At 43.5% G+C, this 17,712-nt stretch overlaps 6 protein-coding genes across 6 annotated transcripts; 5 read left to right on the top strand and 1 right to left on the bottom strand.

Annotated features, from left to right (window-relative positions):
- Positions 1–36: 36 nt before the first annotated feature.
- On the bottom strand, positions 37–10,598 carry RB195_018698 (uncharacterized protein; the record flags this gene model as incomplete). Its single annotated transcript, XM_013437841.1, has 5 exons — positions 37–141; positions 7,014–7,142; positions 10,136–10,265; positions 10,319–10,465; positions 10,519–10,598. 5 exons carry the CDS (start codon positions 10,596–10,598, stop codon positions 37–39), a joined length of 591 nt encoding a protein of 196 aa, XP_013293295.1.
- A 141-nt stretch (positions 10,599–10,739) lies between these two features.
- RB195_018697 (uncharacterized protein) lies at positions 10,740–11,988 on the top strand (the record flags this gene model as incomplete). Its single annotated transcript, XM_064186258.1, has 3 exons — positions 10,740–10,863; positions 11,526–11,682; positions 11,766–11,988. The coding sequence occupies 3 exons, from the start codon at positions 10,740–10,742 to the stop codon at positions 11,986–11,988; spliced, it is 504 nt and encodes a 167-aa protein (XP_064042139.1).
- Positions 11,989–12,157: 169 nt separating this feature from the next.
- RB195_018696 (uncharacterized protein) lies at positions 12,158–12,445 on the top strand (the record flags this gene model as incomplete). The annotated part of the gene is made up of 1 exon (XM_064186257.1): positions 12,158–12,445. One exon carries the CDS (start codon positions 12,158–12,160, stop codon positions 12,443–12,445), a length of 288 nt encoding a protein of 95 aa, XP_064042138.1.
- Positions 12,446–12,721: 276 nt separating this feature from the next.
- Positions 12,722–13,670, top strand: RB195_018695 (uncharacterized protein; the record flags this gene model as incomplete). Its single annotated transcript, XM_064186256.1, has 2 exons — positions 12,722–12,870; positions 13,169–13,670. 2 exons carry the CDS (start codon positions 12,722–12,724, stop codon positions 13,668–13,670), a joined length of 651 nt encoding a protein of 216 aa, XP_064042137.1.
- A 282-nt stretch (positions 13,671–13,952) lies between these two features.
- RB195_018693 (uncharacterized protein) lies at positions 13,953–16,560 on the top strand (the record flags this gene model as incomplete). Its single annotated transcript, XM_064186254.1, has 2 exons — positions 13,953–14,122; positions 16,485–16,560. The coding sequence occupies 2 exons, from the start codon at positions 13,953–13,955 to the stop codon at positions 16,558–16,560; spliced, it is 246 nt and encodes an 81-aa protein (XP_064042135.1).
- Positions 15,208–15,533, top strand: RB195_018694 (uncharacterized protein; the record flags this gene model as incomplete). Its single annotated transcript, XM_064186255.1, has 2 exons — positions 15,208–15,340; positions 15,430–15,533. 2 exons carry the CDS (start codon positions 15,208–15,210, stop codon positions 15,531–15,533), a joined length of 237 nt encoding a protein of 78 aa, XP_064042136.1.
- Positions 16,561–17,712: the final 1,152 nt, after the last annotated feature.

The following is a 17,712-nucleotide window of genomic DNA, read 5'->3' as shown; positions in this document are numbered from 1 at the left end:
GTGCTCACAATCAATATGCAATGTCAGTGAAACAACTTAGTAAAAACATATTGTATGTAAAATATTCCGCTTCTGATTTTTCGCTTCGAATTCTGCCAAGATTTCGTCTATTTCGTTGTCTAGATCGTCACACTCCTCCAACTTAAAAATCGAAGATGATGAATAATGCATACTTCACCAGATAGGTAGGAAAATCTGTAGCCTCGAAACCAACAAAAAGTAAAAGGATAAGGTATCTGGCGTTAATAAATCCGCTTGAGATGCTCCAACGCGTTCATTTCAATTCAGAATCGTTTTAAGTCTACGAATGTATGTGTAGCCTACACAATGACCTGAGGGGGCTAGCTGACGAATCAAGTTGGTGATTTCATCCTCCCAGGCAGGTCTAGTACCAATTTGTCGTTTAACAGAAAGAAATCGACATCTTTTCACACGTCATGCTAATATATTTTGAGTAACACCATAAGACGATTCAGAGTACCCCAGACTGATTTTTGGAACAACTGTGAAAAAGGAAAGTACCTAATGCTCTCCAGAGTCAACTTCTTCAGATAATAAGGCAAAGTGATCTACGAAATGATTCGGTAATAATCGAGAGACCAGAACTTCCTTGTTTTATGTACTTTCTATGTCGAACGCTGCATCATGAAATATCTGCAATCGCTCACAACTCATGTTTGAACGTGTTTATACTCCATCGCGAAGACTGATCTTCACAGTGACAGTAGCTTACATGTGGAGGATAATGAAAAGAGAACAGTGAATGGAAAGTACACAAAATCACCGGCTTGCAGAAGATTTCGCGTTACAATTCTGTCCCCTACTTTTGGTTCAACATTTCCTTTTGAAGTTGCATTCGTGAGTGCGCTAGATAAGGTGTTTTCTCTTAAAAAATAATTAACTAAATTCTTTGCTCATGGTACTGACATTTCATGCAAGAGTGAAACGTTTGGTATTTGTGCGTTGTGTCATCTTACTTGCATTGCTGAAGGGAAGGTCAATCTACGAACAACTGGGAAGAGGGGGCGCATGGAGCGACCTGCGAATTCAAGAACAGATTCAGGTTCAGTGTTCGAATGTACTGTTCTCACACTAACGTTTAATGAGGCTTACCCTTAATGATTGAAAAATCATAGCATTTATATCTTTAGAGCTCGAGCTACGCCTACTCCAACGCTAACGTTTGCAGGCAGCATATAGCTGGGTCAAAACGACATCAAGCACAGACAGTTGCGTAAGCGGCTGCGCTCTAAGCGGCACAGTGGAGCGTAGCGGTTGGTTGCGTGTAAGGATCCTCACTACCGCCACCCATCTCTGCAGTTCGCCGTGGTCTCACCTCGATTCCAACAGCAGTCTCCAACGCACCGCTTCGAGCGCAGCCGCTTACGCAACTGTCCGTGCATAATGTCGTCTTGAGCCACTACACCACGAATCTGACGTAGCGAAGGAAACCACTGGAAAAGCTGACATGCGGTTGTAGATTGCGCGATCAGGGGTGGTTCATCTCTTCCTAATTTTTGCAAAAAAAGACTCCGTTTTTCATGACGATTTCAGTTGCAACGCGTTGCAACCGTTGTACACCCGCCGCATCCAGCTGCACAGCTGTCGAGAGGCAGTGAGTTCTCCTCAACTGCCTATTCAAGTGAAACCAATGAATAAGTTGCTGAGGGGACCAGAATGTATATATAGAGGAGCGTCCTAGCGTTACTCGTAACTAAAGCGGTTCCCAAGTCGTTTCTCTTAGGACGATTAGAGAAAGATAAGCGGCACTACCCCTGATTCCGCAATCTGTAACCTCATCTCTTCTAGCTTTTCCTCACTACGTCAGTTTCGTAGTATGGTGCCTCTAAGAAAACACATGGCACTGTAGTTATGTCTCTGTGGTCATATAGCAGAGGCTCTAATGACCTTCACATTCCAACGGTAATTAATCAAATTGCAGCTGTCATTAGCTATAAACCTGCTCCACACATCACACCAATGAAAGATGGAGACTGAGTGTGCAGTTTAACGCTCCTGTATCTCGGAATACATCAGCTTCACCAAGCAAGTCGAGCTTTGCAGTTATATACGAGGTTGGTACTCCATCATTCATATTGGTGGTACAAATGAGCTCTGAGAGTTTTTTTTTGTAACTTTAAAGTTTTATTCAGAGAAATTGGTAAAATGTACTTAATTCAAAATATTGTTCATCATTAGCTACGACTTTTCTTCATGTTTCCGGAAGTATACACATTGAACAAACTTCTCTTCTTTTGCTACAATTCAAGAATTTATCCAATTTTTGGCTTCTTCTTAGCAGTCAAGTGCTGCTTATCTAGGCCGTGAGTCACCGACCGAAACAAGTGGAAAGACCGATATCCGGTGAATACAGCGGTGTGGTAAGACACACCACTGAAGCGCCTCCAAAGTTTCCTTGACGATTTCTGCAATATGTGGCCGAACGTTGTCGTGCTGAAAGATCACTTCGTCATGTCTTTTGGCTTATTTGGGTGTTTAAGCTTTAATCGTCGGCTCAATTGCATCAATTGTTGTTGATAACATTCCCTCGTGATGTATTTGTTATATTGGAGTAGCTCATAGTAGAGCACTCTTCCAATTTCCTTGTTTTTGCACCATACCAGTGGCCTCAAAACGGCTTGAAATCGCTTATTGAATAACTCCCAAGCTTTCAGCGAGCACGTCCTGAATTTACCATGAATCTTCGTTCAATAGCGCCTCCATCTCAGCGTCTTTAAAGATGTCTTCGTCTTCTCAGCAATCGATGTCCATCAGTTGCATTTTTCTTCAAATTAAAACAAAAAAAAACAGCGCTTCTGTCAAACTCTTGCTTGTTGGTACAAGGATTGACATAGAGCACGAAGAAATCATGTTGTTTACACTTCAACAAATTTTTAGAGGGAAATGATGAAGCTTTGAAATGAATGTAGTTACAAGATGGTCCGATGCAATTTATTGCTACTTGCGCCATTTTTTGTAAGTACCTCAAAACTTATTTTACCCCAATATTATCACCAACCTCTGAATAGAGGCTGGTTTGGAATGTTGAGTATGAAAGCGTCATCCACTTTGTACTCTAACACCATTTCGTAAGTGTCATAGCGCTAGAATTGTGAAGACCTGCATGAAAGTTTCCTGATGTGAATGCTATCTTACTATTAAAACCTCACAGAGCAAAATTGAGTGATACTCTATTAAATGAAGCATTCGCAGTATTTGTAGCACAGTGGTAAAAGAAATTATTTAAAATGGATAGGATATCTTTTCAATAGTCAAATTTAGGCAACAGTCAAGATTGTTAATAAACTTTATTACATACCAGTCTGAACGTCCGCTCCTCTCGCCATCAGTGATTAATGAAAATAAATTAATAGTAGTGGCATTTTCTGTAAAATTAGAATTGTTTTTCTAACAACGGTTTCTTCTCCTTCTTAAAGGAAATTTAGGCTGAAGATTCATAGTTTTCTCTGTAAACGCGTCAGTTCTACATTTGGAGAACATACAAACTTCACCTTTAAGCATTATTTCGATACCAATCTAATATAGACACGACTTGGAATCATTACTCAAAGTATAGCTTTCGCTCTCGCTTCCTCTAACAGTTATCACAGAATGATGTTTCACATAAAATGAAGTGAACGACATCATCGTACTGATAAAGATAGCGTTCCACATCAGATCACGTAAACAGTTGGCTACTATATAAGTAGCAGTTAGCATTCAGGTTTCCACTTTCTGAAGAACGGAGGAGTCGTAGAGGTGAAAAGCTACGTGGATAAGACTATGAAACGTTTGTGATGTTCCATTTACCTTTTGCGACATGTACACCAAGTTACTGTGTGATACTTCTACACCACGACACAGGAATTCGACGCCGCGGGACCCGTGACACCCCATATTATAGCATCTGGCGCCGGCACCCCAATCTCACCGAGCCGGTGAACCCATATTATAGCTATCTGGCGTCGGGTGGACCCGTCGCATAGCCTTTTTCGAATTTTGTGGCACACAGACAAACACACACATACATACATACACACACGCACACGCACACACACGCACACGGACTAAGCTTGTTATTATATTTCGTTTCGTTATTATATATCATGATGATATACTCCAGTTCCACAACAAGAGCCCCCTTTTTCGAATTTCGTGACACACACACGTGACAGAATAAGTCCGTTATTATATACCAGTCTGAACGTCCGGCTAAAGCCGGACTTCAGTCTTTCTGTGGTGTTTGCTTCGCTCGCCTTCATTGATCAACGAAAATTAATATTAGTGCGTTTTTCTATGAAATTGGACTTGTGTAAACAACAATCTTTCTTCCTTTTTATATTATAACTAAAAGCGGAAGATTTCATAGTCTTCTCTCTAAACGCGTCAGTTCTACATTTGGAGAACATTCGAACTTCGGCTTCAAACATTCCTTACCAATATGTTATAGACAAAATTTAAAACTATCACTCGAAATATAGGTTCTCTTCCTGTTTTTCCCAAACAGTTATCAAAGAATGATGTTTTGGCATAAAATGACATGAAAGACATCATCCTACTGATAAAGATAACGTTCCACGTCAGATCACACAAACATCTTGCTACTATTTAAGCAGCCGTTTGCATGCGTGCTTCCACTTTCTGTGAACGGCGTGCTACCTACTTGAGTCGAACGAAGAAGGAGATAGACACGCGGAGGAGTGATAAAGGTGAGAAGCAAAGCGTCCAGTGGCCACGGATATGAAACGGCTGCAACCATTTATCTTTTGCGACATGCACACGAAGTTATTATTTTGACGCCGGTGGATCCGTCGCACATCCTTCTATCTGGCGCCGGCGCACCAATCCGACGCCGTGGGACCCTTAGCACCCCTTTTCATAGCTTACTGGCGTCGAGACGACAACTCGACGTCGGTGGGCCCGTCCCACCCCCCTTTTCGAATTTCGTGACTGACACACACACACGTGACAGAATAAGCCCGTTATTATATATTATGATAGATCATATAACGTGAACTAGACATGGTCATCACTCGAAAACATCTGGGTGACGCTACACTCTACCACTCGTCGTCACATGAAGAGTTCATAAAACAAAGTCGCCATCTCAATAGAGTTTGGGTAGAGACCGGAAAGGCTGCGAAGTTACATAAAACAATGATCACAAGGCTGAAATACGAGCTTCCTACTTGCCCGGTTCTATACCTGCTAATAAAAACATGCTTTTCTTTCAGAAGACCCAGAGGTATTCAAAGCACGTCCTATCATAAGCAATGTAGGAGGCCCCACGGAGAGAATATCTTGGTTTATGAACGCTACACTTGCACAATTGCTCACTTCCCGCACATCTATCCAACACCAATATGTCCCTTGAGCAGCTTTAAAAAGCGCGTTCAGGAAAAGAATGTGTCATCGAATCTTTCGATGTCACATCTCTTTATACAAATGTTTCAGACAGCGCCGCAATGCAAGCTGTGTTCGAGCTACTCGTAGAACACCGAGACACTCTAGACTTGCAAGGGTTTTCCATAAGCCAAATTATGACGCTCCTGGATCAACGTTTAAAGTGCTCCATTTTTCGTTGGGCCGGACACTATTATAGACAGGTCAGGGGATTGGGACTAGCTCCCACTCTAGCCATTGCATTCATGTCCAAAATAGAACAACCTAATCTAAAACGAAAACCTTTCCTGTACTGCCGTTACATTGATGACTGTTGCATTACATGCCCCACTCAAGACGAGATGGACACTTGTTTCGAGCTTCTAAACCAGCAATCCCCTTACATACGGTTCACACGGGAGAAACTCAAAGAAAATTGGCTGTCTTTCCTTAATGTAGAAATACAGTGGTCCAATGGTGAATGGAAGATATGATGGTTCCGAAAACCTAGCAACATAAACATTTTAGTTCATTGTCTTTTCGCTCATCCTTGGAAAACTAAGAAATCTATGGTTAAAAACATGTTTAGGACAGCCGGAAGGGTGACATCAGATGTACAGGAGCGGATCGATGCCATCAACCTAGCGCAACGTATCGCGAGTTCTAACTGTTACACTGGTAATGTAGCGCGTAGGCCAGATCTTGGTGCGCAGCGAGAATATGCCACAGTGGTTGAGAATGGTTGGTTGAGAAGTTGGTTGGAATAAGATTAATTTCTGCCTGCCCTTCATAACCGACAACTTGAGTAAAGCTATACGGGCTAGTCTGGTGAAATGCGGTCTCGAGAACCAAGTGAGATTTGTGGAAATACCTCCAACAATTCTCAAGAAGCAATTAGTTCGAAATAAAATGTACGACTGCTTCTGTCTTACTCCAGACTGTGTAATATGCCCATTCGGGAAGGAAGGCGACTGCATAGTCTCTGGTGTAGTCTATCTAATTTCGTGCAAAACATGTGGGGACCAATACATCGGCGAAACAGGGCGACCCCTTTCTGTTCGCATTAAAGAAGCGTTTTAGATAAATGCAAAAGGCCCAAAAATGAATAGAAAGGAAGAGTGCTTAGCCGTGACCAACGAACTGACTCTGTATCAAGAGCTTTGCGGGTTTTGATCTGTGGGGTCATATGCGGGTCGCATCCTAATACGGAGCGATTGCACCACGCGGATATCCCCTAACATGACGACAACGCGGCTACTGAGGTAGGCACAACGATTTGGGCTCTTTTGGTTTTGTTTCCGGGTGTAATATCTTAGGGGATGATGACTTGTTCTAGATGATGAATTTGAGAGGATATATTGCAAATTACTTTTTACTTTCCAGGCTCTAGCGAAGGGGACAACGCCGAAACGTTACCCGTAATAAAGTTTGTTAACAATCTTGGCTGTTGCTTAAATTTGACTATGTACAAGTTGCAATCTCTATGCCAAGATACAAAGAAGGTCGAACTTTCGCACTTCTGGATATTATATCTATAATGTCAAAAAAAAAGTTCCCGCCATCGAGCAGCATTTAGAAAATTGCGACAAACAGAGAATAAACGAAAATATTTGTGGAAATTCAATACGCACTTTACCACAAAGTTCACATACGAACCAGGCTCCAATAGTAGCCTCCTCGGGATTGTCCTCTATGTCGATATTGATAACATGCACTGGATTGCCACTTGTTATAGACCGGGTGTGAAGATGGTCAACCACCTGAAAAAGAAAAAGGGAAAACGTTTATGTGTGAGTATTTAGTAATGTTATAGTTAAATGTAGCTTCAAAATCGTCAACAAACAAAAAAAAAACACGCGTGCATCATTGTTACATAAACGCAACCGTATAAAGGTATGAGGCGAGCTGTGGCCGGTTACTGGTCCGTTGTAGCCACACAGTCAATGGTTCGAAACCGTCCTAGTGTGAACAAAGCCTTTCATCCCTTCCGGTTCGATAAATTGGTGCCAAACATGTCTAGGAGGAGTTAGGACACTGAGTTCATTATCTCAACCTCACGATCTCATCAACGATCACGAATTGCAGTGAAACGCGTTGGCGCATCCCAAATGGACTGATACGCCAGTTTCTTTATCCTTCTGTATGAAGATATAGTCGAGTCAAAACGAAATTTAGCTCGGTGCAGTTGCGTAAGCGACTGCGCTCAAAGTGGAGTGATGGGGCTAGCGGGAATGCCACTGTGTATACTATCATATGGTGTACCATGGTGTTGCTAAAGCGCGCAATTCCCATTCTATGGATAAAAGTTCTACTTCGGCTCGTCATGTGGTGTTAGCACAAGGATAATAAGAATGTTCACTTTTGTTTTATAACTACTTCGTATTAGTAGTATTCGCGAACTCTTCCAGGATGATATCCTTTAAATACTAACGACGTTTGCAAAGGTAAACACGTAGCAAACTTTATCACTGTTATTGTTATAATCATTCATAATTGATTCATGATTTTAATTGGTTTTCTTTGGGAACGGTAAAGAGGGTCTCGGCGCATTTTCCGCAAATCCCTCCGAGACATAACGTGCCCAGTGAATATGCCGGCGGATACGCGAACATACCTCGAAGAGGTCACGCTCCAGTCGTTCATGAAGACGCATACAACCGTCTCAGATGTTCTTCTAGCCACAGAGACGCAGAAAACTGCTCAGTCACAAGGAAATAAGCAAAGAAGAGTGGTATGAGCTGTCGAAATTAGCTAACAAGTCAAAGAATAATACTGTTAGATAGAAGTACATGGGATTTTGTATGGTGTTCTAATAAAGAAAGGGAGTGAGTTCGTCTTTATATCACCTGCAGAAAGTCTAGAAATTGCAATGAATGTGTCTGATTCTCCAAAACAATTTACTAGATAGTGAATTCTGGCTCCTAGCTGATGATGCAGCGTGATTAGTGGTAGACAGGCAGAGTCAGCTATTTAGGTGCCAACGAAAGTGAATCTCTTTAGGACACGCACCACCGCTAATTGCTCTGACGAGGCATGACCGGGGCATGCTCGAAATTCCGCCGGGATCCTCTTTACACGCACCCGATTTTCTTGAACTGTAGCCAAGATTGGTATTGATCGCCTTTATTAAACAACAGCTAACGTTTCTGCGTTAACGCCTTCGTCAGAGCCTAGAAAAATCAAAGCCATCACTGATTTACCCTTTCAAGCGCCTCATCACACTACAGAAAGCATCCAAACGGTAGGCAAACTCAAACAGCAACACATCGGCTAGTGCTTATCTCATTAGCTAGACTTGGTAACGCAACAGACCACCACGTACCACAACTATGAGTCACAAGGGTTTTATATAGGGACCTCACGGCCCACCCCGTAGATCAAAACCAGCACAGGTCTTGGTCTATATCTATATTCATGATTCTCGATTCATGATTTAATTATTGATTTATTCTAATTGAACCGAACTTTTGAGTTCAAAAACGTTCATAAGAGACAAGAACCGTTCTTAAGTTACAAATGACTTTGCCATTTGTCACTTGAGTACTGTGTCACTTTTCCATTTGAGAAAGGGATAGCTTATCAACCGACAGGTCATCACTCGAAGTGAATAGCTGAGTCTGTCGGGGCCTTAAAACCTAAGTATTGGTCTTTGAGGATCCATGTCATGTAAACTTGAGAGAAGAATAGAAGATAGAGCCTCGAGGTATTCAATTCCTTGATGATTTGGTAACACAACAGCCTTCATAAATGCTACACTACTTAATCTAAAGGTTTTCCTCAGGGTAATGACCTTGGAAAGACAAATCAATGTGTGAATAAAAGTTGTTGCATGTGAAGACATTTCAGTTTTTCTGTTGGAGATGCTACACGATATGAATTAGCTATCCACCTCTGGTAAGTTTGTTTGAAAGGTTAGTAAAGCTAAGGCAGTATTAGTTCCAGCTCTGCTTTCCTTTTCTCCTAGTAGGTTCAGTCTACTTCTCATAGGCCATCTAGAACTAATGCTTAGGTTTTAGGGACTCGACTGTATCACCTAGCTACTTACTTCCAATAATGAATCGTCGATTGATGAACTACCACTTCCTAAAATGCTTTTCTACTTTTCAAATTATAAAGCCATTCGTAACTTAATCGAGGACTTCAACAATGTTCTACATCTTTCCACCATAAACCGGACTCTACAACAATACATTCACAAATACAACAAAAACTTCCAACTGGATATCACAATAGAACGAAGTATAACCCCAAAAACGCTGAAAAGCACGTATTCGGGGATAGCGCTCTAGCATCACCATTGCCCGCCTGCGGTAACCCCATATGATGGTACATATACCGGCATTCAGCTAGCGATGGGGATCGAAGTGGTACCATAGCGCCACGCAGCGTAGCATACCAATAGCAGCGATGACTGGTTCTAGCAAGGGTCCTTCATCGATTCAATGCGTGAGCACACTCATTTTAGTAATCTACATCACGAACTCTATGCTTTTCGACAGATTTACCCACTACGTGAATTTCGTGATACGAGGGGCGTGCACCGACGCTACATTCGATCTTTCCCACGCTGTGAAAGTAGTCAGAACGCGCTCCACGGTGACTATATTCGAGCGTAGGAAGAATTTTGCTACTTCAGAGAGAAAGGAGTAGTTAGCAACGTTGAAAGAAACTTGTGACTTGGAAAACGAACTTATTACGAATTCCAAACAACTGTGTCGAAGGACGACGATACAAGTAGGGGTTTAAGGCTTACCTGGTCGTAAACTCGTTCTTCTAAGCAAATAATGACATCAAATTCTTTGTCTTCGTGTTGAAATTTCTGCGGAGCCGGTTTGATACGTCGATTTCTATCAAGCATATTTAGCAGGCCATTTTGAGTGTAGCTATGGCGGAGAGATTTGAAGCTAGTATTGCACACATGAAAGAAACTACTTACTATATTGAGTCCTTTGCCTTTAAATCGTTATAGATGAAGTCATATGTTGTCTTTCCGAACTCGTAACAGTTGGGTTTATCTATTGCTGTACCGGGAAGTTTTACCTGGTTTCCAGAACCATATGATTCGATGTTGAACCCACGTTTTCTGGAACGGAAAGTTGTAGTAGTATTGTTGAGAAGTAGGAAACATGAACTCACTGCAAGAAGCTATGTGCTTCCATACTTCTATTCATGTTGCTAGAACAGCTGACAGCAAACTTTAACTTGTCAATATCCATCCCGTAGTGGATAGTATTATCTAGGATCAGGTTCTGAAAAACTAGGATTGACTGAATGGTCGCGATATTATTATATTGTGGTTCCATGGTAGGTAATGATCGGGGGTAAAATGTATTTGGCTTCCTTATTTCTCAAAGTAAATGATTAAAACAATCGGTGCTCTAAGCATTAGACTTAGAGGCATAGATGCGATAGCTGGAGCTGGTGCTCTGACCCTCTTCACCTTTGAACGGTTGGGGAAGATACCTCCTTCATTTTTAAACGGTTGGTGAAAGGACCCCATTCACTTGAGCTGCACCCCACGGGATAACCCCCATTCACCTGAGGAGGGTCCGGCTTCTCCCCATCGCACCTATGCTTAGAGATTGGTTGAGGATCCGTGACATGTAAGGTAAAGTTAGTATGAGAAAAAAGTAAGACAGAGCGTCGAGGAATAAGGGCGTCACTGAGCACCCCTTCCCCACAACTACATTTTCCCCTTGGTCGGCTACAATACGATCTTAAAGGCATCACCCCACAAATCTGACGTTATATGGATTTCCGACGGCCAAAGATGGGTTCGCAGATTGCAAAAACTATGCGTTGATGTAGATTGCAAAAACGGGTGGGATCTCGTTCATCGTTCCCTGCAACGTCGTCTATTCCAACGCGCCACCTTTGCGCCCCACCTCGCCGATTCGTCGAAAATCCATTCGGACGTCCCGATAAGCAAGTCATTTCATCCATTGCGTTGAACAGCATTCCGAAGCCGTTTGTTTACAGTGACGCAGGGAGAGATGAGCGAGATCCCACCCATTTTTGCAATCTACATCAACGCATAGTCTTTGACTGTGGCTGCTACATAGCGCGTCCCCGGGTGGCGGATAGGGGGCTAATCGCGGACTAAAAGCGACCTTGTGCTTGCCCAGAGACGCGAGTGGATTCAGGGGATGGAGTCCCAGTTCCTCCTCTTCCAGGATCGGCTCATAATACTACCGTATCCCGCACGTCGGTGCGGCCAAACGCCAGCAGTCAAGTGACTGGGAGGTGCAAGGGAGGCGGTTTGGAGTCGCCTCCAACAAATGAGCTCCAGTCTACTCCAGGGTAGAGCAACGTTCTCCCAAAACTCATGGGACTAGAGGTTTGCAACTTGCCCATGGGTTTTAAAAATTTTACGCATGTCACAGTAATAGAAAAGAGTCTCCTGATTCTGGAGGAAAGCCTGGTACGGTGCCACAAGGAAGGACGGGGTTGCACGAGTCATATATGCTACCGAAACGGAAAAGGACTAGGATGACGATCTGTACTTATAACGCACGTACGCTTGCATCGGAAGCGGCCATCGAAGATCTGATGATGCAAGCCAAGAAGATCAAGTACGACGTCATCGGACTGACCGAGACGAGATGACGTCACCCTCTCAACGCCGTATAAAACTGGAAAATGAAACTGGAGAAGAACTGTTCTTAGGAACATGCGACAGTAGAGGTGTTGGTGGAGTTGGCGTCCTCGTCAACAGTATGACAAAAAAAACATCGAGTCTTTTGAACAACTTACGACCCGAATCGGACGTCTGCGGATGAGAAGATGTGGTCCAACACCAGCTTTGACCATCTTCGTCGCTTACGCTCCAACATCAAGCTACGAAGAAGAAGAAGTCGAAGCCTTCTATATGGACCTGGAGAAGTTCTACCGAGAAGATCATGCCTTCTACAAGGTCATAAATGGCGATTTCAACGCCAAAGTTGGCCCAAAAAGAACGCCTGAGGAACCTCACATCGGGAACCACGGACTACAATGGAATGAACAGGGGGAGAGGCTCTCCGAGTTAATCATGACGACTAAGACCATCCATGGGAACTCGTAATTCTAGAAGCCCTCCTCTCTACACTGGACGTGGGAGTCACCCGGTGGAGGGTACCGTAATGAAATAGATCACATCATCGTCAATAAAAGGTTTTGCCTGACGGACGTCGCTGTTGTGCCAAAGTTCTATACGGGATCGGACCATCGCCTCCTCCAAGGAAGATTTTCCTTCACAAGGAGAGAGAAGAAATCCGCCAAATTCAGACAGCGAAATATCAGAACTACCATTTACTGGGATCTCTTCGCTACGCTAGCCGGCTTTTGGGAAGATTCCGCAATGGACAACATCGACGAGGAATATGACCGGCTTGTTAAACACCTTCACGTCTGCGCGAAGAAGGCTGAGAGTTTCAAAACCTCCAGAAGACGCCTGTCTCTTGAAACTGTTCAGCTGATACACCAGCTTGGAGCAGCACGAGCCGTAGGGTACTAAGAACTCACGTCCGAGTTCGCAAGGCTCTGCAAAGAGGTGATAAAGGAAGACCTCAAAGAGAGAAGAGCAAAAGTGCTGGCTGAAGCAAAGGCGGGGAAAAGCATCCGCTATGCCCGTCGAGACTTCGCCAGTAGCAAGACGAGGATGACCGCTCTCCGGAACCCGAAGGGAACAACCATTGCATAGAAAAGGGGGAAGGAGAAAATCATCTACGACTTCTACTCTGATCTCTTCGACAGCCATGTCCACTTGCCTCCTCACCATCTGAGGGAAGACAACATGTCATTCCAGAGGTTCTCCCGTCCGAAATACGACATGCTATCATGTCGGTAAGAAACCCGGTCCCGACAGAATAAGACTAGAATACCTGAAGAACCTTCCGCCAGTACTCATTAACACCCTGGCGAAGCTCTTTACACGTTACCTGTCGGAATGCAAGGTTCCTAAACAGTGGAAGACCAGCAAGACCGTGTTGTTGTATAAAAAGGGAGATCCACATAAAATCGGCAACTATCGTCCCATCTGCTTACTATCCGTCATCTACAAGCTCTTTACAAGAGTGATCTTTAATCGGATTAAAAAAGTCTTGGATGAAGGACAGCTATGCGAGCAAGCAGGGTTTCGAAAAGGATTCAGCACGATTGACCACATTCACACTGTTTCAAAACTCATCGAGGTATCACGAGAGTACAAGATGCCGCTCTGTCTCACTTTCATCGACTTGAAGAACTCAGTTGGGATGGAAGCGGTCGTGGAAGCCTTGGACAACCAAGACGTCCCTACTCAGTACTAGTAAAGGTACTTCGAGAGTTGTACAGCAACTTCAGGACCGGAATTTCGCCATTCTACAAGAATATCATCATGACGTGAAGAGGGGGGTCCGACGGGGTGATGCAACCTCACCTAAAATATTCACAGCCACCCTTGAGAACGCAGTGCGAAAGTTGGAGTGGCACGACAAGGGAGTGAAGATTGATGGTCGGCGGATACGTCATTTGCGCTTTACTGATGACATCGTACTGATAACACTTAGCGTCAGCCAAGCGGAAGGAATGCTGACCTAATTCGACGAAACATGTGGATGCATCGGTCTTCAGCTCAATCTCCAAAAGAGGATGTTCATGCGCAACGGATGGGTCTCGGATGCCTCATTCCCGCTCAACGGAACGAACATATCCGAATGCACCAGCTACATTTATCCGAGTCGGGAATTGAACATGATGAACGACCTGACCCCCGAGCTGGGTAGAGATGAGCGGCCTGGGGACCGTATAAGAGCATCGAGGATGTAGTGAAGAAGACCAGGAACACCCGGCTCCGTGCTTACCTCTTCAACACCACCGTACTTCCTGCTTTGACCTATGCCTCAGAAACCTGGGCATTTCGCAAGCAGGAAGAAAACGCGGTGAGCGTCATTGAACGCGCAATTGAGAGAGTGATGCTAGGAGTATCCCGTTTCACGCAAGTGAGGGACGGGATTCGAAGTTCTCTCCTACGTCAGCGATCGAAGGTTAGAGACGCCGCCGCGCTTGCCAAGAAAAGTAAAATAAGGTGAGCCTCACGCGTGATGCGCTTTAACGACAACCGTTGGACCAGAGCCGTGAGCGACTGGGTTCCCGATATTAAGCGCACTGCAGGATGACCGCCGACCCGATGGTCAGGTTCCTCCACGAATCTCCTTCAAAGAAAATTATGATGCTCTTCGTGTCCCACGCGAAAGGAGGAACCACTGGGCTACTCTGGCACGCGATCGGGACAAATGAAAGAATTACTGGTGCCCGCTCGACCAGTTCGAAGATCAATGGGAGTTAAGGTGATCAAGGTGATCCTGATTCTACGATGTCTTATATAGTCGGAGGCTCGGTCCACTTATGTAAGCGCACCACAATACTTCGAACGCATTGGCTTACGCAACTGCACCTTGTTTCATCAAGTCGCTTTGAACCGACTATAACTCGCCACCCTCACGCGCCGCGTCCGCGAGCCATTTCCCACGCCGACTTTAGGACGGCGTGAGAAAAATCGGGGATGAATTTGCTCGTAATTGTAATCTACACCCCAAATCCTACATTGTCCATGAGAAATCTCAATATGGCCAATCTCGTGATATGCTGTTTATTAGGTATATCAGGGTTCATCAAGCAGAAAAAGGCAACACGACATCGCACTGAAACTCAAGCTTACTTCCGAGAGCGCTGAATAACTTCAAATATGACGTCCAGGCAAACGGAAAAGAAGTTAAATCCACTCTAGACATGCAAAAAAGGCTATCTTTAGCCTGTGGTAAAAGATGGTAGAAGTCCTCGAGCGATGCCGCCAGCGCGTTGGATATGCACGTATTGACAGCTGAGAGCTCAGCTGAATACGGCTCAAACACCTCGTCAACGTCAATACCGAAAACTGAGAATATCTTGGATGACGAGGGAAAGGAACAAGAAAGAAAACGAAAAGAAGCTAGGGCAAGTGCGTCTCGTGACGACGGGTCATCGTTAAACGTTATCTATCAAAAGTTTACCCAGTCTTTCTTCAATGCATCTTATTTCTGTTTTCAGAAAAACGAACGGCTAGAGTCCATTCTGAACACAGTACTGAAGAGCAGACAATGCGACCAAGTGAAGAATGCGCAAATATCGCAATGTTTCTGGATTCTTTTTGAAGTGAGTGAGACAGGGGTAATAAATGAAAAAAAGTGCAAAAATAAAAAGAAACAGGAAAAGTGGAGAACAAACACGAAAAGATGAGGAACGAAGTTCTAAATACATGATGAATATTCGAATTCATGTCTCTTTTAAGCACGCAAACATCGCGGCGGCAAAGCTGATGAAGCTCAGAAAGATCACAAAACACCACTATTATCGGAAGAAGAATCTAAATAATACGATGAAAATCTACACAGTTCAGAATCAAACGGGAAGATGGTACCTCGAAGCATCGGAGAGCGAGAGAACAAGCGTACGTACAAATTCACACTACTGCGGAAGTGGATGGAGTCGAATATATTGTTGTCTGTGTGGCTACACACACTGCGCAGGCACCTACGACATGCAAAATAATATTTTCTGATTTTGAGTACTACGAACTTCAAAACTTCCTGGGCTCGACAAGTAAGTTTTGTTTCTCGTGGATTTTTTAGTTAATTTGTCCATGTATTCGCTTCGGTATGTTGTTTGTATTCGTTTGCATATACGCTCTTTTTCATGTCTTTTTCCTCAAACATAAGTCATCTCCCTTAATGCACACGATTACATCTGATATTGTAATTTCATCCATTTTTCTTCTTCTTTACACTTCGTTTCACATCCTTTGCTGTACCTTCTCTCATCCTTTGTTGTCGCATGTATATGAACGTGCGAACCATTGGATGCTCTGGAGGGGAAGCTCGTACGTTTGTTTATGCTTTGTTGTTACATTATGCTCAATCTTTGCTGCTCTGTTAGTACATTACACTTTCGAATACGAACGTCTCATATCTGTTTAAGATAAATTAGTACACTTATGTATGATTCCCATTTATTGGATTTGTGCATATTTAAACGTACATTTATATAGCATCACATCAAATAAAAAAGACTACATCTCTGTCATCCTACGCATCATTCCTTTCCAGATCGGCACCATCTCTGTTAACAAATGACCCTAGCCGCTCGAAAGCTGCCCACTGGTCCACTCTATCGCTCATGTGAAAGAAATTAGCGGATAATCAATAATCATTTGATCAGAGAATACAAACTAATCACGTGCCATGTATTTTCCTGTAGGAGGCGAGTACAGTTTCTTCATTCTCAAGAAGATACTTCAACATCGACGTGTATTTCGCCACGATCGCGTTTTCGTTACGGACGAGGCAGATTTCTCTCATCTTCTTGAGGAAAGGCTCGAAGAGGTCGCGCTGAAAGGGCAATAATTTGCTGAAAATCTAGTTTAGAACAAGTTGAAGTTGATGATGTGACACACATTGGTGAGTTTTTTGTTGGAGTTCCTCTTCATTGCCTGCTGCACATACCATAAGCATAAGAGCCGCTTGGTCGGAGATGGTTGAAACACCTTTTTGAAGCAGTTCCAGAACGTGTTCGTGTCATCCGTTATGAAGTAGTATGTGTGGAAGGAAGGCAGGAGCTTTTTCACTTTCTTTCAGCTTTCCTTATATCTCGTGTTGTAATGAAATAAAAACGAGTACGCGGGCCCTTTCTTAATTCCATCCTTACTTTTTTGTCAACTTGTCGGAGGGTGAGACCATCCCTTAACAGCGAGACTATGTACTGCTCTACAATCTTCTTTAGTCTCAGCTGAGATGGGCGGGCCTCATGTCCGAGATGGTCAACAAACGCTCGCGTGGACGTACCTATTGGCTTATGTGCTTTATTAGGAAGAGTGTAGTGCTAGTAGGTCTTCTTAGAGGTTTCTAACATCAACAAGGATTGAACTTACATATAAGCTTCACTAGACTGCCGGCAGTGCCCTCAGGGAGGTATCATATAGAAACGTCGCAGCACACATCAAGCTTCCCCTCCACAGCATCCAATGGTTCGCATCTTCATATACATGCGACAACAAAAGATGACGGAAGGTACAGCAAACGATGTGAAACGAAGTGTAAAGGAGAAGAAAAATGGATGAAATTACAATATCAAATGTAATCGCGTGCATTGAAGGAGATGACTTATGTTTGAGGAAAAAGACATGAAAAAGAGCGTATATGCAAACGAACACAACGTAATGAATAAACATACTGAAGACTAATAAATGGACACATAAAATTTAAAAAATCCACGAGAAATAAAACTTATCTGTGGAGCCCAAGAAGATTTGAAGTTCGTAGAAGTCAAAATCAGAAA

Source organism: Necator americanus, chromosome II, assembly GCF_031761385.1.
Source record: "Necator americanus strain Aroian chromosome II, whole genome shotgun sequence".
In the NCBI taxonomy this organism is placed as follows: domain Eukaryota; kingdom Metazoa; phylum Nematoda; class Chromadorea; order Rhabditida; family Ancylostomatidae; genus Necator; species Necator americanus.
Note: the sequence above shows the minus strand (reverse complement) of the source record. Positions and strands in the feature narration are given on the sequence as shown.